The sequence below is a fragment of the Tiliqua scincoides genome, chromosome 3 (genome assembly GCF_035046505.1).
Source record: "Tiliqua scincoides isolate rTilSci1 chromosome 3, rTilSci1.hap2, whole genome shotgun sequence".
NCBI classification, from domain to species: domain Eukaryota; kingdom Metazoa; phylum Chordata; class Lepidosauria; order Squamata; family Scincidae; genus Tiliqua; species Tiliqua scincoides.
The window spans coordinates 217,168,775-217,192,377 of NC_089823.1; the positions used below are offsets into that span (position 1 = coordinate 217,168,775).

The window sequence follows — 23,603 nt, forward strand, 5'->3', positions numbered from 1 at the left end:
CTTAACTGGTGTAGCCTTCCCAGTTATCATCTGTCACTGTTCCATTTACCTTCTGCTCAGTGCCTTGTTGTTATCTGTCACTAACTCATACACTGCGTTGTTCACTCATACCAGCTTCTTTTCTAACACTTCATAGTCTGTATCTTGAAATGTGCAATATGTTCCCCTTGTTTTGTCACTATCTAGCCTGTAATGCTCTAAATACCATAGTCACCAAAAGAAAAATCTTGGCTTGTGTTCCCTAATCTTGGTTTCTGAGCCTGCAGTATATATTAAATAATACACTCGTACACTGAATACAATTTGTAGCTTGGCTAGTGTTCCTTAATCCTGGTTTCCAAGCCTGCGATACATACAGTATTAAATAATACACTCATATACTGAACACAATTTGTTTTTCATCTTTGCACTGAAACCCTGATCTTTGGATAGCTAGAAGATCAGAGATTTTAGAGTTCCTTGTTTGGAGGCTTTTTAGCGCCAAGGATTTAATATCTGGAAGGCTAGAATGTTCTGAGTTAGAATGTTCTGTTATGTAGTTCAGCAGCAAGTTACCAAGTCTGGAACCAATTTTTTGTCACCTCTAGTAGTTTAAAACCACAACTGGTAAATACCCCAATTTTCTGATGCAGTTCAATTTCTGGCTAAACAGTAGTATGTAAGCTTGTGGATTGTATGCCCAACATCATCTGTGTTGATGCAGAGGATACTGTGGTGCTTTTTTCAGAGTTCATGTAGTGCAAATAATACCAGAACCAGTGCACTTCCTCAGGCATGTGCTTATTTGATGTTTTCATTCAGTGCTGCTACAGCTTCCTCCAGACTAGATAGGAGGCAGAGCAAGACTGGTTAATGTGACTGTGGATCACCATCCATACGGGTCTTCTCTTTGCCTTTTCTCTTGAGCCCCTCCCTCTCTTCCATCTTCCTCTCCCAGTGGATCAGTTTCTTTATCAGAAATATTGCGCAATACGTCTATTTTCTAACAGCCGCACTCTAGAGTAGCTTAAACAGTCTGAAAATTTCACTGTTGTTTGTTTTAGCCCCATTCTGTTCTCTCGAAACCATCAGAGACAGAGCCTACCTGTGCTCAGAGGAAACTTCCTCTGGCATGTCCAGAACAGTAACTCTCCCAGAAAGTAACCTTTTCTGAGTACAAGTAATTTTACACATTTCTGCATCAGGTGTCCACGAGTCATGAAATTACTCTTAATGCAGAAGCATAGTAGGATTGCCGTCATAAGATACTAACTGTCACGGGATGTCTTTAATTATTTGTTTTTATTCTTCATAGCACAGTAGTGATTCCCTTGAGTCACTCCACTGTGCACTCACTCACAGTTTGAGCGACAATGATTGTCAGGAAAGGAAACTCCCAAAGAAGGCAGGCTGACCTAGGGGAGAGTGCCTAGTGGTTAGTGCATCCACATCCCTTCCCGCTTCCCACTTTCTATTTATTGGACTAGCAACTGTTTGGGAATAAACCTTAGTAGTTTGTATTTACTGCTACCACCCCAGGCTGAAGAGACTGAGCAGAGGGGGGTTGTCTGGGAAAAGAACCCTCCTAGGAGAGCACTGAACCCCAGGGTTTCCTAATAGAAATTAATCCCACAGTAGCATCTGCAGCGCAAAGAGATATGACAATCCATCTAATTACCCACATCTAATTAATGTGGACCAAGCAGACAAGGGGTCAAAATGAAAATAGTTTATTAAAAGTCAACAGACAAGATAAAGAAAATGGAAAAAGAAAGGTGACTTTAAAAAAAGTCACACACAATACAATCAAGCTGAATAAAAACACAAAGAAAAGTTTTTTACCAAAAGGATGCAATAACCATTAATGCCCAGTAGATGGAGCTGGGATGCTGCTCAGTCTCACACATCATGCATAAATCAGAATAGTTATAATAGGTGGAAGGCAAATGGGGGAGGACCCAACTGGTTGCAAGTCTAATTACTGTATATGGTGCCTCACTTATGCTGCTTTCATGGCAAGGAATCCCCAATCTAATTATGGTTTGCAAGTGGGTGAGCTCCCAGCAAATGGGTCACTCAGACAACTAGTTAAACTCTCCCTCCCCCTCCTTTCTGTTCATTTGGAAATGTTTAACTTGGTTGAATTGGTGTCATCAGGCCACCTGATTGGAGGACTGGAAGCTACCTGGTCACTCCATCCCATCCCTTGGACCAAGATAGACAGGAGTGCTACCCAGTTGCTAAGCATATTCCAAGCTCATCGGGAAATTATCCCCTCAGATAGGAAGAAGAGCCAAATATTCAACTAGCACAGCAGTCTCCAAACTGGAGACTGCTGCGCAACAGGAAAGGTGTCCCCGGAGCGACAGGCGCTTACCATTCCGCTGGGAGACATCCTTCCCCACTGCCGATCTCCCCCAAGCTGAGCTCCAACCTGCTACAGCTGCCCAGAAATCTGCATGCAGTGACTGCTGGTATGATAGAACCCAAAGTGGTGTGCCAGAGTTTAGTTTGGGGGATATAGGCAGCAGGGAAGGACGGCTCCACCGTGGAACAGTAAGTGCCATTCTCATGGGGGAGAGAAAAGGCACGGTGCTGGATCCGGCCCATGGGAGAGGGTCTGGAGAGCCCTGAGCTACCATGTTGCCAGTGGATTTTGCCAAACAGAAGAATAGTAAAGAATATCTTGCAGCTGAATGGCACAGAAGCTGGGGAGTTAAAAACTGTCCAAAATACAGAGAAATAGGGGAAAATACAGGGGCTTCATCACACGGATCAAGATGATATATCACACTGCTGCTAGCAGGACCCATTCTGGAAAAGCTAAAGACACATGGTTGAGATGCACTTTGACTGATCCATGTAGAAAAACTTTAGGAAACCTGTCATGTACCTTGTTTTCTGCAGTGCTGTACAATGTTGGAAATTGTAACTATAGAACAGGCTACTACAATTCCTGTTCTCTGGAGTTTCTCTTCTAGTGGTTCCTTGAATGGCAGAGCTTAATTATGTGGAACAATACCAGTGCTGCATACCACAGGGGGGTGGGGGGTATGGGCAGAAAAATCCACTCTGACATGGTTTTGATTAGACGTGCTCTGAAATAAAATCTGTGCTCTGAACTCTGTCCCTGGAGGCTGCCGTTTGACAGGCACACCAGGATACACTTGTTAAATGCTTGTCTGCTTCAATCCAAATTTCAATGTAATTTTTAAAAAAAATCTTGTGGAGGGCCATGAATTCTGCATGAACCCACACTTTGATTAGTTTTAATAGACTGGGTAACTTCTCCAATATCCACTGTACGTTTAAAGAGAGTTCCAGCCAGTGATGGTTCTGAGCTGTCAAAATACCCTCTTGTGTGCTCTACACCTGATTTTGGCTCTTTCTAAGGCTGTAGGGCATTTTTGTCTCCTCTGTTTTACTTCTAGGTTTAAAGGCCTCTCTCCAGAGACTGCAGCTTGAATACGTGGATGTCGTCTTTGCAAATCGACCAGACAATAATACCCCGATGGAAGGTTAGTAAGAGGTTTAATAAAAAGGCTTATTGCGTGATTGATTCTGGCTCATAAGCTTATGCCGACTGTAGCAGCCTATAAAAATGATCTTCCTTAAGTGGGGCAAATGACATGAAAAACACCTCAGTTCTGATTCCTCTGAGTCTTTAATATTTCCACTCTTCACTAAATATGTGTGCTCAGCTCTGTGAAAGGCCATGTACGTCTATAACCCCAGGGCCATGATTATAAGTGTCCCTGAAGCAGCCTTGATTCCATTCACTCCCGGTGTGTAAATATTTCTTTTCCTTGATTTAGTCAAACACATTTAAATTAGAGTTTGAGCTTGAGATCACAATTTTTGTTCAGCTTCAGTCAGCATAGTGTGCCCATCTGCTGCAATGCACTGAGCTTGAGACTACATTATGGAAATTGTGGGGCCAAAAATTAGCTTCTAAAGCAGCTTCCAATTAAAATCTACACAAAAGTACAATATAATTAGGAATGCCCTGAGGGAGAGTCTCTTCTGATGCCTGGCAGAGTCAGTGATGCAATTCAGGCTCCTGGCTCTTCCCTCCAGAAGAAATAAAAATCCAGTGTACCCCAATTGGCCACCACCAGTTTAGACTCTCATATACACTGATAGTGTATATGAGACACTGATTTGTTTGCCCTAATATACATTACTTTTCATTTGCTCACAGTGACCCTCATTTGCCATTTTGTTGCACCCAGCTTAGAACGATCTTTTTTTAAAATTCTTCACAGTTTGCTTGAATTTTCAAAGACCTGAATAATTGTGTGTTGCCCCCAAACTTGACTGTCTCACTGCTTTTTCCTGACTCCAGATCTTTTGGGAGTTTTAAATAACACTGCTCTGAATTCTTTCATTACCCTCCATTGTGAGAACTGCCCCAAATCAAGATATTTCCCAAACCCACCCTTGGTTGCCGTATCTAGCAAGAATGTGGAGATTCATCACAATGAGATGATCCCCAGAGTCACACAACCTTATCCTATGCATGCCTACTCAGAAATAAGTTCCACTGAGTTAAATGGAAACTTTCACATTAGCATGTATAGGTTTGCAGCCTAAATATTACACCTACAGGACAGGAACAATTTGTGATGGAAAGGCTGTTTTCAGCAGCGGCCTTTTGGCATACAAATATTGACATCATTGTGGCTGGCTTTTAAGTTTCAGGGGGATTTTAACAAGATGCATTTGATGAACCCCTCTTCTGTGTCTAGGGCCCTGCCAGGCTCAGTCGTGGGGGTGATGCATGACACAGGAGGGGGTGACTTTTCAAATCACCTGGCCCCAGGTGCCAGGAGGCTCTGGGACACTGTTGGAGCTTTTCAAAATTAAACCTTGTGGTTTGCAAACTCCCATGTTTTTTTCGGACCATAGTAACAGCAAAAAGATCATGCTGAGCAGCTGTGATTCAGAAATGGTTTTGAAACCAATGGGAATATTTATTTCTTAAGACTGCCTGATATGTTTTCTGTTCCTATCTAGAGATTAGTCTGTGTTTATGAAAACATGTGTAGATTTTTGCGTATAATTTGTTGAAAAGTAGTAGAGGAATATTCTTAATTATAATATGACTTTTCTCTGCATTGAGTATGTGAATCAGGTACATTTTTCCTATATGGAGATTAATCTCTAAGTAGATTAATCCTCATGTAGGAAATTATGTACGATGCAGCGCCTTAATGCAAATTGGAACACATACCAATATCTGTTTCTGAAAGATTGCTTTGATGTGATGCTCACTGACAATGCCCTACGGTTATAGGGTCGAGAGCTTTCACGGGAGACAGAGACTAGTGCAAATATGTCAGCAGTTGATGGGGTCACAGAATAAGACATGTCTTGTATCTTGGAGGGATACATAACCTTTAGGCCCAGTCAGTTGTAATATAAAGAGGGGGGCAGGGAAGTAAGCCTGCAATCTTTTGTACAGTTAAGACTGCTTAAAATCTAACAGCAATCATGACATCTGAAGTCAATGAGATTTAAGCCCCCCAACCTTTCTCAAGTCTGTAGCCATAGTACGTATAACCCCACAGATCACTCGTGGAATGTCTACATAGTAGACCACTGTGAATAGTTCTGAATTATGTTTCTGTGTGGCATCTGTTTGCAGAAGTTCGCCTCCTTAAAAAGAGGTTAGCTTCCAGGGATCTGTTTGTCAGTTGTATTGTCCTTAAGTATACTATTGGTGCAAACAGGTTTGAAATATGAAAAAAGAAGTATATTTACAGTACACATCTAGCATAGTACTCAATGTGGTCTTACCTTGAAAAGCAGTCTAACTGGGTGTGCTGGGGCTGGCTGGAATAAGATGGGAAATGTTCAGGAATGCTGGGAAAGTGTGCCTAATGCCGTCTATCAATATGCGGCCAGGCATGTTTGTATCTTGAAAGTTCTTGAATGCTCTTAAGTAGGGAAGCTCCTGTCGAAACAAGAAATGGATGTAGCCCAAGTGTCCGACTCAGTTCCTTTAGCGCAGGGGTCTCCAAACCCCAGCCCAGGGGCCAGATAAGGCCCACGGAGACCCTCTATCTGGCCTGCAGTCAGCCTCTGATCCCCTGAAAGCCTTTGGCCCAGTTACCAAACACAACCAGAGTTATGCTTGTAGGGTGGGGGGATGGGGTCCATTTACATGTGTGCTTTATTTCTTGAGCTGTGTTGGTGCTTGGAGAGATCCCAGACATTTGAGTCCATTCATTCATTCATTCATTCATTCATTCATTCATTCATCTAAGTGCCATCTCTAATGCATTTATTTAAATTTTATATTTAATTTTTTTTCCTGGCCCTTGACACTGCACCAGATATTTGATGAGGCCCTTCGGCCAAAAAGTTTAGAGACCCCTGCTATAGTGAAAGGCAATAAAGCTCAAGCCAGGAAACAAATCTTACCCAAAAGCCCTTTATAGGGAACACTCACTTTGGCCTATTGGTGCAAAGAAGTTTTTTTGCTGGGACCATTCTCTCTGAAGTCCTTCCTTCGTGACAAGATCGGGGTGGTAGCCCAGGCACTGGCATTCCTGGAGGGAGGGCAAAAAGCTAAGTTGTGCAAGTTGTGCTAAGTTGCACAGCTGGCTCTGAAGGCAAGGTGGGGGGTCCCCTTGTCCCAGGGAAAGCCCTAGCAACTGCAATGGGGCAACTTGGATCTGTGCCTGCTAAATAGTTGGCACAAGTCCTCATTACCCCCTATCAGTGGATCAGGCCCATTACACTGCTTGCCCTCCACGCCCCTTGCCATCTCCCATGCTGGCATACCTGCTCCAGCACACGCCACTGAACTGGTGCTGTCAGGATGGAGCAGGCTTGTTCACCAGTGCTCCTAACTGGCGCATTGTTGCAACATGCTTTACAGCACATTTCCGACAGCCTGTGCTGGCAGAGCGTGTGCTTCACCGGTGCAAGTGGTGGATAGGTTTGGGTCATGAGTCTTGGTTAACTCCTTTTCTGGATAAGAAATCCTAAGTAATGGATTAGCAACTACACAAAGAGTAGTCCTAATCTAGACACAATTCAGACAACATGACTTGTGCGCAACGATATAAGCTCTTGTGCCAAGAGCATTTTTATACTTGGAATGCCCACTGTGTTTTCCCGCTGTGTACAGCTCTTCTTTCCAATGGGTTTACAACCCTATTTTGAAGTCTGATCCCTGATTGTTTCTGCAGACTTACAGCCCAATCCTATGCCTGTCTACTTAGAAGTAAGTTCCATTCGTGTCAATGGGGCTTACTCCCAGCTAAGTGGGGATAGGATTGGGCTGTTAGGGCCCAATCCTATCCAATTTTCCAGTGCTGGTGCAGCTGTGCTAATGGGGCATGCACTGCATCCTGTGGTGGGGAGGCAATCACAGAGGCCTTCTCATGGTATGGGAACATTTGTTCCCTTACCTAGGGGCTGCATTGCGGCTACATCAGTGCTGGAAAGTTGGATAGGATTGGGCCCTTAGAGGCTACTCTGCAATCTGGTTGTACACTGGCACACAAGTGATAAAAGGCCTCTCCGACTTGGCACGATAGTCCTCTGGAGGGATAAATATATCTCAGGGAGCAGATGACTGCGTTGGAATGTTTGTCAATGCACATTTTGATGGCTCCCCTTTTAGGTTGTAGTGACAAGTATTTATGCTATGAAAGACCTCAGTACTTCCACTTGAGTCTGTAGTGCCAAGTTGAAATATTACCTGCTAGATTGGCAAAATGCGGAACATCCTCCCATGTAACCCAGAAGTATAAGAGGGGATATCATTCAAAGTGATGGCTTCTTCCTCTCATCCCCACTTCACAGTTTACCTAGAAAGCTGTCCCTACTGTCGAGCCATCTGAGCAGTTCCTGCAATATATGGCAGCCAGAAAGCATGCAACAGATTTCCCTGAGAAAACAGTCGCTCCTTGTCAGCTCTCCAGTTCTTCCTCCTTATGGGGTTGTGTTTTTTATCCAGTGGCTCAAACAACCGTTCTGCAAGTACTGTGCATTTTTGCTCGACACAAGCAGTTTTCAATGTTTTCCTTCTCACAGCACACAGAGCTTGTATGGTCTTCAATATGGTCTTCACCTCTTGCGATGTCACTTCCGGCTTCTGGGAGACTTTTCAGAGTTCTGTGGCTCTGTTTCTAGGATGACTGTCTGAAGTAACAAATGGTCTGTCATAAGAACATAAGAACAGCCCCACTGGATCAGGCCATAGGCCCATCTAGCCCAGCTTCCTGTATCTCACAGCAGCCCACCAAATGCCCCAGGGAGCACACAAGACAGCAAGAAACCTGCATCCTGGTGCCCTCCCTTGCATCTGGCATTCTGACATGACCCATTTCTAAAATCAGGAGGTTGCAGATACGCATCATGGCTTGTAACCGGTGATGGATTTTTCTTCCAGGAATTTGTCCAATCCCCTTTTAAAGGCATCCAGGCCAGACGCCATCACCACGTCCTGTGGCAAGGAGTTCCACAGACCAACACCACGCTGAGTAAAGAAATATTTTCTTTTGTCTGTTCTTACTCTCCCAACACTCAGTTTTAGTGGATGTCCCCTGGCTTTGGTGTTGTGTGAGAGAGAGAGAGAGTAGAGCATCTCTATCCACTCTGTTCTGCATAATTTTGTATGTCTCAGTCATGCCCCCCCTCAGGCATCTCTTTTCTAGGCTGAAGAGGCCCAAACGCTGTAGTCTTTCCTCATAAGGAAGGTGCCGCAGCCCAGTAATCAATCTTCCTCTGCTGGCTTCACCAGTTGCCTTACTAGAGACAGTTGCCCTGGAAGAGCATTCAGCAAACTCACGACCACTGTGTTGCACTAAAGCAGTCCCCTTTTGGACCAGTGCTTACTGTTCCATCGCATGGCTCAGAAGAAGCCCCTTTACCTTCATCACTTGATGCTCTGGGCAGTCATGTCTATAGTCACCCACTGTCCCAGCAGGCTTCATGCCCAGATTTCCAGGCAGACACAACTGCCCAGATGTTCACACGATGAAGATGGAGGGGCTAGTTGTGAGCAGCACAACAGAACAGTAATCCCTGCTCACAGTGGGGAGGGATTCAGCGTCATGCTGGATCTGGCCCACAGGCTATGGTTTGACGGATGCTGCCCTAGAAACAGTCACAGAACCTAGGAGTTTTTCAGCAATTTTCCACACTATGCTCAAAACTCCCTAGGCACACCTGTGGACCTTGCTGGCCTAAAGGAACCCTTTGAACAAACAGCAGATCCCAAAGAGAGATGTTTTATGCTGTACAGATCTGAAGGTTTCAAATGGATGGCAATAATAAATTCACAGGATTTTGTCAGGACATCACCACCATCAAAGTCCCCTTCACACTGTTCCTCAAAGCAACACTCGCATGAACATTGCGAAGTTGTCATTTCTCCTAGCGTTCAGAGTGTGCATATGGCTTGGAGAAGTGCAAGGGTATACTATTAAATAAAGGCTCTGAGGCAAAATCTGTTTTCATTATTTATGTTATAAGTAATGGCCAAAATATTAGAAATGTTCACTTTCTGTGAATTATAACCTTAGGGTTAGCCAGCATAGATGCAGGTAGTAGGAATGTATCTGTCAATAGCCGTATCATAATTACCAATTGCTTTAATGCTAGCACAGTGTTTGGCTCATGGTTATTTTGACATTCTACTTGGAAAATCTAGAAACCCAGCGCTGTCGTTGTTTGGAGTTTGGCTGTCCTGGCTATGGCAAGTGGTCTCTCACTGGATAACGATGGATGGTCTGTCACTGGGTGGTCCAGGACTTACCAAAGCAGCATTAATGAGTCTTGAGGACTTGATATCTTTCTCCCCTGCCTTCAGCAACAATCTTCAGCTAGTGGGAGGAACCAGCAAATGATGTGTAGCAAATATGAGTTTGGAAACAGAAAGCTGTAACTGTTTAGCCTTAAGGGGGTAGTGTCCCCCCCCCCCCAAAAAAACCCCATGCACGCGTGCCAAGGGGGTTAAGCCTCCCAGGTTGGGAACCACTGGTGCATAGGATTGTGGTTTTAATGTGGGTTTTCTACTCACCACTTACACTTTTTGGGAAAAGCAGCTTTCTTCTTGTGTGTGCGTTTGTGGTCATTCCCAAACATTTATCATTCATTTTTCTGTTTGATTTCTTGTCAAGCAACCCTTTATCCACCCTCTCTCCCTCTCCTCCCTTCATGCCTGGCTTTGTAACTCAGGAGAGGAATTTCCACTGAGTTAGCCAAGGCCTTTCTACAAGCATATCTGAGAGGTTCATTTCTGAATCTTTGTGTTTGTTGATGAGAGGAATGTAAGAGAAAAGACTGTATCTCTGATGACAGAAGAAAAACAAAACAGGACCCACATCTTTTTGTTTGCAACCTATACTGGCAGGGAGGTAGACAACTATGGGAGGCTATCCCTCCCTCCCCCCACTTTAGGAATATACAGAAGAGAAAACTGCACATGGTATTTGTGATAATTACACCCCTTGAGCCACTGTCTTTTGGAAAGGCTCTTACTGTGTCTCTTCTCATGTGATCTGAGTGTCATGCCAAAAGCAACCTTGCTATGATTCACTGACTGCGAAGTGGAGCTTCTGTGCAAGCTTTTATTATCTGCTATGTGAGGGGAGTAGTCATAGAACCATAATTAACCTTTGGGTTTTTGTTTCATTGTGTTTCATTTCATCTTCAACGGCAACCTTGTTAACTAACATGCCAGAACTTGTCTAAACTAAGTCCAGAAAAGCCATTTAAGGCTACTGGGTTTTAAAAAAAATGAATTATCAAGTCGAGATTTTAATCTCCCCTAACTGGGTGAGCTGCTGTGTTTCTGCATGGGATCGTGGGACTGGACATGAGCTTTCCAAAAGACTAACAGTTGTTCTTGTACTGCTGTGTTGGATTTCCTGATCCTAAACACACGGCTAGGGGCTTGTTTGGTGCACGTTCACTGCATGGTGGCAGATCTGGAATTGCCCTTCATGCAAGTAGGATATGACTGGGCATGGAAAAATATATTACTCAGGCAGATGAAGGAGTGGATCCATGTGGACTGTAGCATGACTCCGGGGGTGGCGCAGTATGTATTGCAGGTGCCACAGCATGCTGTGAAAGCAGCCCCTCCCACTCACTGTTGGAGCAATTCTGGGCAGCGAGCCATTCCGATCCATTCTCCAACAGCGACTGGGTCACTTACACAGTGCATTGGGGCACCTACAGCACTGACCATGCGGGGGGGGGTGTGTAGCTATGCATGTGGCCATCAACACAAAAACACAGCCTGTGCAACATAATGGGAGACAAAGAGCGAGTGAAAGACCTTCTGTCCTGTGAATTTGTACGATAACGTTGCATGCCTACAAATGTACAGTTTCAAGGGGTTTTTCCAGGAAAGGTTTCAGGGCAAAATCAATCTGCCCCTTTGTGTGCCATTTCCAAGTGGGGTGTTTCTTCTGGGGTTGTCATGCATCATTAGCTTTTTAACCCATTTCTGTCCAGCCCGCAGGTGTACACGTTTTATCCCTGTTGCGTATATGCAAGGTTGGGTAGAAATGTCTTAAGGAAAGTGCACACTACATCACCATCCACTTGTATTTTCCCCACATTTACATTATCATTAAACCAGAAAATCTTTTTTTTTTTTAGAAAAGTGGTAAAATAGCACAGTGACCATACAGACAACATACATCAGTATTTATATACTGCTTTTTTTTTTTTTTTTTACTTTTTAGACAGCATTCAAGGCAGTTTACATAGGCAGGCTTAGTCTAAGCCACCATTTTTCAATGGGGTATTTATAATTCACAGAACCCTCAGTCATCAGATGTTGCCTTAATGGTGCGGCTGTTCTCTTCTGGTTGCAAGCCATCAAGCTAGAGCAGGCATTGTAAATCATACCCAGACAGATCCTCAAGGTTTCTCCATTTTTTGCCAGCTGGCCTTCACACTCCCCCGCACTCTCACTGTGGTGGTTAGTCCACCACATAGCGTTTACTAATCGCGTTTACTCGCAAGTATGCAAACGTGCCTTGGTTCCTATTGAAGGCCAAAGGAGTGTCAAAGCAAAATGCAAAGCCACCAGAATGGTGTCGATCCGATGAATATGGAGCTCAACAAACACTCCAGAAGGCAGTCTGCCAACCATAGTAAAAAAGGTAAAAACAGAGGCTTGAGCTGGTAAGGTGAAACTTTTTTTTTTAGCCTCATAAAGCTAGGTGGGTCCTGATAGTGTGTCATTTTAAAAAGTGGGTCCCAGTGCTAAAATGTTTGGGAACTCCAGGGCTATTCCGCTTTATGCTCAGAACATGTATGTGGCCAGTCCAGTGAACCTTCTGGCAGAACTGGGATTGCGTTTCATTTTATTTAAGAATTGCACATCCCATCTTGTCACTCTAGAGTGCTCAAGATGGTGCATCTCTCTATCTAGCCATCTATAAACATTCATGTTAAAAATATTAAAAAGTAATAGTATAGTACCCATGACAGGTAAAAGCAACCTGAGGTACATCCTAAGGTACAGACCTGGGGTTGGTGGTTTTTCTTATCTCAGTTGTTTTGATGCTGCTCTGTGGCTGTTTATTGATACTGATTTTGATCGTGAATCTTTTTCTGTTAACTGTTTTTAACTGTGGTAAGCTACCTTGAGCATTTCTCAGAAACAGAAAAGCAGGATATACGTTTGCTGAATGATAATTGTATGAAAAGCAGCTGTGGGGAGCCAAAATCAGTAGCAGAGGATGGGAAGAGGGAAATGGTTACTTTGGGGTCAGTCAGATTTGTCCTTGAGCTGCTTTATCTGCCCTAGGGAAAATTGCATTTCCTTTCACCTTGCATTTTAGACTGTAGAAATGCTCATGGGATGTCAAACCTTCCTTATCTGGGGGATCCTTCATTATGTTGGGAAAACTGCATGTTCTTCTCCAGCTGCCCTTTCAAAAGTACCTTTTGGTTTTTTGTCCTTTTCTGCTGTAGAAATCCCTTTAGTGTTCCTCAGATTGCCTTGCTGTGGTGCCCTGGGGATCTGGCAGTGGTAGCCATTGCCATATTTCCCTCTCCTAATCTTAGAAATGAACAGTGCAGTCCTAAGCATGTTTACTCAGAAGCAAGTCCCAGTGAGCTAAATGGGGCTTAGGCAGCAGTAAACATGATTAGGGCTAGATTCCACTGAACTTGATGGAAACTGCTTCTTAGAAAACTTGAGATCTGTTATAAGTTTGCTGTCTTATACTTGCTTATTTGGAATAAGCACCATTGTAATTGGTGATAATGATTACATACAAGACAACTTGCATAAGAGCAGGATGAAAGCGGGGTCTCAGGTAGTGTATTGGGATCCTAACAATGCATGAAGTTTCCATGACGACTGAGCCCTTTGTGCCACTCTCATTTGTATGGGCACATGCAGAATTCTGAAGTTTCAGCTTCAAGGGATGAGAAACTGCTTTTTGACTTGTTCTCTTTTTCTTCTTCCAAAACAAGAGCTTTGCCATTAAGACTGAGTGGTATGTTTCAGCCCAATGAGCTGCCGAGCTGCCCAAGTACAGAATAGACATAATTATGCACGGCAACCAGATGCTGAGTTTACAATTATGATTATTTAGAAAAATCGGCAGCATCTCCAGGGTCTGGGATGGGATGGAGACTGCAAGAGACGAGTGCTGAGAGCAGCAAGACAAAATAATGCATGTAAAGTTTTTATTTTTTTAATAGAAGAATGGCATGGGGGGGAGAAGAGACATGATCCTGGTCTGGATCTCTCTCACACACATCTGTGGCTGCTGGTTAAATAAAAAAGAGACAGAAATGAATGTTGTGTTTAGTTTGATTGGAAGAGCCAGGATGGTGTAGTGTTTTGGGAGCTGGACTTATACCTGGAAGATCCAGGTTCAAATTCCTACTCAGCTATGAAGCTTTCTGGGTAATGTTGGGTCAATCACTGTCTCTTAGCCTCACCTTCCTCATAGGACTGTTGTGAGGGTAAAAGGAGAGAAGGAACCTTGTACACCACCTTGAGCTCCTTGGTGGAAGGGTGGTATAAAAATAATAAAAATAAAAATATTAGGCTCTAAAGCCTCTTGTGGGATGGGATGGAGATCAGCAATCACCTGGTCAAAGCAGGAAAGAATTATGTTAGAAACTAATATAGTAATGGAGACTGCAGTGATGCAGTTTCATATGGTTGTACCTAGCCGTACTTCCTAATACTGTGATTATCAGTACCTAATACTGTGATTAGCTGTGATGATCAAATAATCATGATTCAGAAGCAATACGGTGAGACCAATATACTGAACTATTCTCTGAAAGGTCAGGTGCAGTGGGACCAACCATCTACACAAATCTGTTTCCTTCGCTTGTGACTTTAAGGTTACCAACTTCTTTTCTGGCCTGGATCACACTGCATGATAGTCAGAAATTCAGCAGGTGTGTGTTGTTTGTTTTTTTAAATCATTGCAGCTCCATGTCAGAAACACTCAATTTCTTTTCGTTGCATAGCTGTTAAAGCTGCAGGAGCCTGGCCAGAGACAGATGTTGAAACACTGTGTTGGTTTTGATGCCTTTTTCGCATTCGAAGAGAACACCTTATGGGAGAAGGATAAAAAGGGGTTAATTTCCGAAATCAGCCCTGCCTTGTGTAAAAATAAATTGGGGGGGGGGGGGAGAGAATAAAGTCTATAGAGAAACATTTGTGGAGGCGTTGACATTCTAATGTAATCATCCCCTGTGCTGTCAACCAATAGATTGATGACTAAGCGATGCAGCTGGGGAACTGACACAGTTTACCCACTTAATTTATTTTTTTTAAAAATGAGAAAAGCTTTCTGGTTCCCACATGACTGACTTTCCTGATCTCCTTGAGTTTATAGTACAACCTCAAGTTACAGGCTGTTTGGTTTGTTTGCTTGTTATAAAATAAAAAAGATTTTTTAAAAAAATTATAGATTGCTCAGATCCCATGGGTTACATTAGACATGACAAGGTAGCCATGGATATTTATTTACATGCCTGTCCCATATAAAGCAAGTTCTGTTTTTTTTTTACATGAAATGCGAGTATGCGAGTAGGAGAATCTGAAATGCGAGTATGTGAGTAGGAGAATCTAAACCACCCACTTGCCTTACCTTATCTCCCTGCATTTCATTGCTTCCTCCAAGCACTTTTTACCCAGCCCAGCTCTGTTTCAAGAAACTCTGGGGCTCTTCGGAAGCTTATCAGTGTTCGTCAGTGAGAAGATGAGTAAGATAAACAAGCTTTTCTGAAAGGAAGCCCACGCACAGCCATTCTTCCCCTGTAAAGTGCAACTACAAGAGAGTACAGGTGTACCCCAGTATCCATAGGGGTTCCATTCTGGACCTGGCCCCCCGCAGATACTACGAATCTGTGGCTATCAAGGACACCCTTTAAAAACGTAGGGAAAGTGAAGGAAAAAGCCAAAAATAGCTGTGCCTACTTTACACAGTGAAACTGCTGCATTTTCAGGGCTGCAGGTAGTCTTCCATGCTGCCTTCAGCCTCTTTCTGGTTGCACTGAGGCTTCTCCTTTCATTCATTGTTGCCCTAGAATGCATTGCGATGCATTCTCTTCCTGGTCGCGATGTGACAAGATCATCATGTCTTGCCATGACCCAGATTTTTCAAGTTGTCCAGAAACTATCTTGCCTACTATCTTGGTACAGATCTGAGGGTCGGATCTTGCAACCACCTTAGTATACGGTTGCTGTGGCAAATGCCACATTAAATTGTTTGATTATTCTGTTATATCATTACTTTTATTCTAAGCCCTCTTGGGTTTTGACAAGAGGGGTGTCTAAGTGTTTTTAAAGAAATAAATTAGTCCAAAGACTTTCCTGAACAGCCAGGTTTTAGGATACATGCTAGAAAACCAACAGTGTTTGCAGAGATTCAAAGAACCTGTTTGGACAGGGCATTCCACATTCTTGCACTTGAAGTTACTTCATTGTTGGGACTCTGATATCTCTTTCTACAATGCTGCCCTCTGGTGTTTTATGCTTTAAAAATGTCACGCCACAAACAGGTGGTGAAGTGTGTTTGTGTTTTGCTTTAATAAGAAAGTACTCAACTCACAAAATCTTGTTTTGATGATGTACACAAATTACAGAAACCTCTTCTACTCTCACAAAACAAGAGAAAATAGAATTTGCCTTAATGGTTGTGGCCAACTATCGGTATTCATGACCAAGAGCTTGCAGTGTTCTTCTGAATGAAAGCAAGATGATGAAGTGTCCTCTGCTGGGTCTGCTACAAAAAGACTGGGGGATCAAACTTGCCAGCATTTCAGTCTCCCTATTCACATTGCAGCCTGAAAGCAGAGGCAGTGTAGTCACCAAAACATCTGAAGACCTATCTCCAGATAGTGGCCCACTCCAGGTTTTGGCGCAATTATCTCTTTGCTGTCATCTGTTCCAAAATACATAGGACGTTGCAAGCTTCTGTACGTTGGCTATGTCAGAGCCAGCCATCATTGAGGTTATGTAGATACTTCATGAAGACAGTGCTGCCAACCAACCAACTCCAACACATCCTTCTGGTACTCCAGCATATTGGCCCACTATTGGTTATTCATCTGGTCTCCTCTGTTATTTCACAGCTAGCCTCCCCCGGACACATTCCACTGCCTGTGGAATGAGCTTGATAGCTATTACCACCTGATGAGCTGCAAAATGTTCCTTGGGGGATAATAGTTGGCGCATGGAACCAGACCACACAGAAATTATTTTTGATATTTAAAGCCTTAGTTTTTATTTAATTATAGGGCTTTATCCCTTGATCCACATGATCCCCCAATCTGGCTGTTATTTACCCCAGGAATAAAAACTCCCATTGGCACCACAAAGATTGTCAAGGCTTTTAATGCTTTAAACATCACATGTACTTTGGTCCCTCCATCCACCCACATGCACACCCATACCAGTGTCATTTAGCAGTCAGTTCATGAGCACCGCCTGCTGTACTTACGGTGCGTACTTTTGATTGGTACTTTGTGCATATTTGCACTAGACAGATTTCCTGCCGTTACCCATTGTACTGTGCTTTTTTCTCCCCTCTATTCAGAAATCGTACGAGCCATGACACATGTGATCAACCAGGGCATGGCAATGTACTGGGGAACTTCCCGCTGGAGTGCTATGGAGATTATGGTAATGTAACTTCTCAAGAAGGAACAGTAATTACAGAATTGGTTTAAAAGTGGAACTTTTAAACTGCAGATATGGATCTCATTTTTTCTAATGGGTTCCAAAGTCATTTAATTGTTGTTTGTCCTCTATGCTAAAAAAAAAAAAAAAGAAAAAGAATCAAACAGCCTGAACCTATCCATGTGGTACTCTGGCATGGCTGATGAACCTTCAGAGATCTTGGGGTGGTGTTGGACAGGTCGATGAAAGTGTCGACCCAATGTGCGGCAGCAGTGAAGAAGGCCAATTCTATGCTTGGGATCATTAGAAAAGGTATTGAGAACAAAACGGCTAATGTAATGTGGTTGTACAAATCTATGGTAAGGCCACACCTGGAGTATTGTGTCCAGTTCTGGTTGCCACATCTCAAAAAGGACATAGTGGAAATGGAAAAGGTGCAAAAGAGAGTGACTGAGATGATTACCGAACAATGAATGAAGGCAGCTTGTATTACAAATTTTAATGTATTTTTTGTGTGCTGGGGTGGGGGTGGGGATTGCATGTGGTTTGTGACAATTCTAATCTTTGCTTCAATGGTCCGCGGTCTCGTAAACCACTTTGGGAACCACTGGTTCCCAGGTTGGGAACCACTGCTGTATACCATATGATCTGAGTGTACAGTTTAGGTTTCCTTGTTGCAAAGTGAAGGTATTGATGTTTTGTGGTGGCGGTTTTGTCTATTTTTTTCTATTACATCTAAATGTTTTAGGAATGCTATGAGTATCCCATTCAGAAGACTATTTGCTTCCTGACACAGTGGTCTTGACTGTCTGTGCTCCTGAGAATCTCAGTAATGCCCCTGTGTGATTAATTTTGAATGAAAGGCATTGCAAGTGGAATTGCAAATCTTAAGCTTCTCAGAATTCTTGCTCTGAGTTGGCAAGGTTGGCAGAGATGACAGGACTGCCATCTGTTGCAGGATGAATAATGAACCAGTGAGATGCAAAATCTCTCAGCCCAGGGTTGAGACTCACTTAGGAGCTTGTCTGTACATCCTGAGATATCTTTCCCTGATGGACTTGGATTTATATGGTCTGATTGCTACCTAATATTTCAAGAGGTGGTCCACCTTACAGCCAGCTGATAGTTGCTCTCATGAGCACAAGTACTTGCTCATGTGAGGGGTCTCATGAGAGAGAGAAGGGACTCTCCAAAGTTTGCAAAAGCTTCTTCAGGAAATGATAAAAGCAAATGTTGCAAAATGCGTGTAAGTTTGTTTCTTTTGAGAAAGTGGTGGTAGCCTTCCCTACTCTAACCAGATTTTTCTACCTAAAAAAGTGAAAAGGGCCTGTCATCCTATTAAATGATTAATTGTATGTTTCAGTCAATTAATTAACTGAGCAAAAAAAAATTAAAATCTGCTGTCCAGTGACAGTTCTTGCAGTTTTCCCACCAGGAACCACCCCCTCATCTGCCACCCCTCCGATCGGGACATAATTGTGGTGATGTCATTGTCAACGCAACTTCTGTACCACCTCATTCCTTTCCCCTTTGAAAAACAAGGGGGAGGAAGGAGGCAGCCCAGGCTCTATTGGAGCTGTTTCATGCCACTGAAAACTGAGCCTAGGAGGAAAGTGCTGCCTGCCTCCTAAAAGCAGTGCTTGCCTCCTGAGTGCTGCTTCCAGCAGCATGAAAAAGCTCCGATAGAGCCTTTCGCACCACATAGCAGCAGCATGAAAGGCTTCATTGGAGCTCAAAGCAGCATATGCCTCCTCGGAAATCAGAGGAGGCAAGTGCTGCTTCTGGCCAGCTACCCAGCCATTCTGAGGGCTGCCCTCTTCTCCTCCCCTTTTTTTTAAAGGGGAGGGGAGGAAAGGAAAGTAGCCCTCAGACGCTGTTGGGAACCATGTTGACCATGGCAGCAGCAGCACAGCCACTTGGTGTGCTTCCCCACCAATCTAAAGGCCATCTCCTCCCCTTTCTTTAAAGAAATTTAAAGAAAGGGGAGAAGAAGAGGGTTGCCCTCAGTTTGATGCTCCGGCAGCCACTGTTGGTGCAGTTCCTCACAAAACCGTTGGCGGGGGGGGAGTGGGTCATGGCACTGCCCCCTCAAGCGCCTAAGCACCTGGTGCCCAGGGTATTTGCCCCCACTGCCCCCACAGGTATGCTACTGTTACTGTCTAATTTATTTGGGAAAACTTTTTAGTTAATTAAAATGTTGTCCTTCACTTAACCAATTTGCTCACAAAAACTGCAAGCCTAATAAGAAGGTTTGAATTGTCTACTGACTTAGGCAGAGGGGAGAGGTGATTTGATTAGTGTGTGGCTCTGTTTCCCTGGTGAACTCTCCACTAATGGGCTATTCTTTTGCTGCTTGTTCTCGACAGGAAGCCTATTCCGTAGCGAGACAGTTTAATATGATTCCACCAGTGTGTGAGCAAGCGGAGTATCACCTTTTCCAAAGAGAGAAAGTGGAGGTCCAGTTGCCGGAATTGTACCACAAGATAGGTAATATCTGAAAACTGCGTGGTTAATATTCACAAGGGAATGAGCAGTGCATCATCTCGACGCGCAGGGTGTATACTTGGGAATATTTCATAGCCCCTACTGTTCAAAAATGATCAGAGGTGCAATTAGTCTCTTGCCTAAAGCAATTATCTTTGTGCAAAGGAGCAAGTGACAGCATGTATTTGTGGCTGTACCCATGGCTTTCCATATAATTTATTATTATTATTTATATAGTGCCATCAATATAAATGGAAAAGCAGCAGAGCCCTCTTTCTGACCCATGGTTATAGTAGTGCTACTGTGGTTGTCTTAAGGCTAAAGAAGAAGCACGTACAGCTACACTGGCTTGAGAGGCAAATAACTGTGAGCAGTAGGAGAAAATGTATTAGGGCTGTACCACGAACTATTGCACAAGAGCTTATAAGAGTGCAGCTCTTCACAGTGAAGCCCATAGACCTATGTTTCCCAAACTTTTTCGACTGATGTCTTCCTTGACCTACTGGGCCTTTGGCCGTGGCTCCCCATTAGGGTGACAATCCTATACATTGTATAGGGTGGTGGGTTTTCATGAGGATTTTGTGGCTCCCCTGACTGACTTCTGTGGCTTCCCGGGAAGCCATGACTCACAGTTTGGGAACCATTGCCATAGACCATCTGTTAAGATTAGAGGTTCAGGGGTTTATATGTTTCGTTGTGTCATCATGGCCAAGTGAATCTCTGTTCTCAGAGCTGAAGGCCTCATGGGATAGTTAGAGACTGACAGACACCAGTTCCGTTGTGTTCCTCTCACATTTATAATGAAAGCAATGATGACTTTTTAAAAACAAAGTGAGGCGTCCAAGGTTAGTGCTTCTGACTCAGCAAATGGAAACTTCCTTCATGAACGGAAGGCACATTCCACTCATGAAAGAGGTTGATGTCAGAAGGAGGAAGCTTCCACTGGAGAAGTGAACTCCTGACTGTAGAAGTGCTAATACATACATACATGTTAACATATGCAGGCTTAGTCTAGACCAGGGGTACGCAAACCCTGGCCCTGGGGCCACTTGTGGCCCTCAAGGACTCCCAATGCAGCCCTCAGGGACACCCCAGTCTCCAATGAGCCTCTGGCCCTCTGGAAACTTGCTGGAGCTCGCACTGCTCGCAGCGTGAGGACGACTGTTTGACCTCTCACGTTAGCTGTGGGATGAGGGCTACCTCCACTGCTTGCTGTTTCACGTCTGTGATGCAGTAGTGGCAGCAAAGGAAAGGCCAGCCTTGCTTTGTGCAAGGCCTTTTATAGGCCTTGAGCTATTGCAAGACCTTCATTCATTCATATAAGTTCCACCTCTAGTATATTAATTTATGTAAACTTATGTAAATTTATTCAAATTTGAAATGAAAATTAATTCTTTTTGTCCCCGGCCCCCAACACAGTGTCAGAGAGATGATGTGGCCCTCCTGCCAAAAACTTTGGACACCCCTGGTCTAGACCACAATTTTTTTCCAATGAGGGTTTTTACAATATGTTCTGTGGAAGACTCACAGAACCCTTAGTCACCAGATGTTGCCTTCACAATGTGGTTTTATCAGCCCAGACAGGTCTTCAAGAAAAATCAAGAATTTTTCTTTGCCAGTTGGCCTTTGCACACTCCCCCACACTCTCACTGCAGATAGCAACTCTGTTGTGTCACAATTGGTACAGCAGCTTGTCACAGCCTGGCATTCCATCTCCCATCCAGAAACAAGACCACAGTATCTCCTGCTTAGCTCTTCAGGCAGTACTGGCAGCTCAACCATCAGTCCATACCTCCTGCCCTGGGTACTACCCACAGTATTCCGACCTTTTCAATGGCAGAGATTATTCTCACCCAGTTTTGGTTTGTTTTCTGTAGTATAGCATGTCTGCTTATGCATGTGTGTATGCAGGAAATTATCTTCATTGTTTACCAGTTAACTTGATCTCAGTTTTGTCTCATCTGATTTGATTGTTCCGTAGGAGTTGGAGCAATGACATGGTCTCCACTCGCCTGTGGGATTATCTCAGGGAAATATGCCAATGGGATTCCTGAAAGCTCAAGGGCTTCACTGAAGGTACTTTTCCCATGATCAAGAGAAAATTATTTTATAAGCTGGGGGGTGGGGGTGGTGGTAGAAAAAGGACAGGGAAGAGGCTGAAACTTGTTAAGAAGGAAGAAAGTAAACTGATTTGCTATAAAATGAACATCTTTTGCCCAAATTTCTCACACAACTGTATTTGATCATACATTAAGATCTGTTCATTATAAGTTCATTGCTGTGGTTTACCGTCTCTCCTCACAATACATTTGATTAAGGTCTTTTGAATAGTAAAATTTCCAACATTCCACTTGAACAGTCCATGGGAGCTCCCAACTTATCGCAAGTTGTGTTGCTCAGTACACACAGGAGTCACCAAAAACATGATACCCAAGTACAAAATATGTGTGCTGTTCATTGGAATTGTGAGTCTATATGCATTTTCACTGTATTCTGCTTTAAAATACACACAAGTATAGGATCACAATGGCCTTCCCAATCGTATTGAGGAGAATGCATTCAAGAATGCATGTATATACATCCTTTGTACTTGACAGGCAGCACATCTGTGAGTATTTGGACATCCATACCTAACGCCAGAAGATATCATGAGAAGCAGCCCCATAAGTGGTGAACAATTACTGGGGGAAAAGAGGACGATCAAATGCAGGACAATCATGTGCGCAGCTTCATTATGGCTGAAGAAGAAAGGGGAGATGCCCACATCCCATGTAGAATATTTGGGGCTGAAAGATTCTTTTCCCCAGAAATAAACTGAGGACTGAGAATGGATTTCACTGAGAATTTTTCTTAAGTACTTAAGATCAGGGGTTCTCAAAGTCCTACATGGAGTTTGATAACCCTTTAAGTCTTTGTGTGGATGTCATAGACTCCGTACACTCCCAGGGTTTTGGGGTACTCAGAGTTCTTGGTTTTGAACCCTAGAGCCCTCAAGGACCCCTGTTCGGTAGTACTGCCACCACCCTGTATGTGCCAGTGCCTCAGCCCAGGGACACTGAGACCCTCTAGGCTTAATTCTATCCCTTGCAGGCACTGAACACTTTCTTTAATTAAAGCCTCAGTCCTCAAGTTACTAGTCCTCAGTGAGGATTTGGTAGCTTGCTGAATGGCTAGGCAGGATTCTGAACCTTTGTCCCCAACAGACAATAAAACAACTTAGTAAAAGGATTTTTTACTTTATTAAATACATAGGGTTACATAAAGTTACAAAGGGCAGCAAATGCCAGAGGCATAAAACTTCTAGGAAACATCTCAGCATTAAAATAACAAAGCTAACTGGCTATCTCTATTATTCCCTAACTCTCACCTGGGTCAGCTTTCCTTTGTAGCTCTTTCAGCCAGGTTACCTAAGAGGCCACATGGCCCTGGTGGAGCAGTCTCTCTCCTGCAGGATGATGCACACACCCTTTTCCACCCAAAGAGACAAGGACCAACACACCCCTTCAGGCTTTGTTCTTATATTTCACATGCTAACAGGACTCAGGTGACTCTGTACTCATTTAAACTATCCAATCAGAGACCCTTGGGGCCAGAATCTACTGAAGTGGGGCTGGATGCTATCCCTCTTAGTTCTTCCCCTTCCCACTGGAGATTCATGGGCGCCTCTCTGTCTGCTTAGGTGCCACATTATCACCTTCCATTGAGTTGTAAATTCCTTGTAGCTAGGAACTGCAAGCCACTGGTTTAGCTTGGTTCAGGCTTTACATTCTACTAGGCCTAAACTGTACATATTCATGACAGTGGACAAGGGGGGGGAGCAATGTGATCACCATGATCATGCTGCTGCCAGAAAGCTAAGAGTTTTTCTAACTTACTTGGGGTTGCTATGGCTCTTTGGAGGGTCTGGGGAGCCTGCAACCCCCCTCTGCAGACCTCCCTGTGCCTCCAAAGTCCTGTAAAGAGGGGAAAACACTTCCTGTTTTCACTGCAAAAACAGAAGTGT

General features: G+C 43.7%; 1 protein-coding gene across 4 annotated transcripts in view; it reads left to right on the plus strand.

Moving 5' to 3' along the window:
* The window catches only part of KCNAB1 (potassium voltage-gated channel subfamily A regulatory beta subunit 1), a 163,904-nt gene that overhangs the window by 131,592 nt on the left and 8,709 nt on the right, over positions 1-23,603 (plus strand). For all 4 annotated transcript variants that reach the window (XM_066619808.1, XM_066619809.1, XM_066619810.1 and 1 more), the window contains exons 8-11: positions 3,411-3,497; positions 17,034-17,119; positions 19,483-19,603; positions 21,582-21,676. In XM_066619808.1, the coding sequence (XP_066475905.1) occupies positions 3,411-3,497; positions 17,034-17,119; positions 19,483-19,603; positions 21,582-21,676 (389 nt within the window). The remainder of the gene's footprint in view (positions 1-3,410; positions 3,498-17,033; positions 17,120-19,482; positions 19,604-21,581; positions 21,677-23,603) is intronic.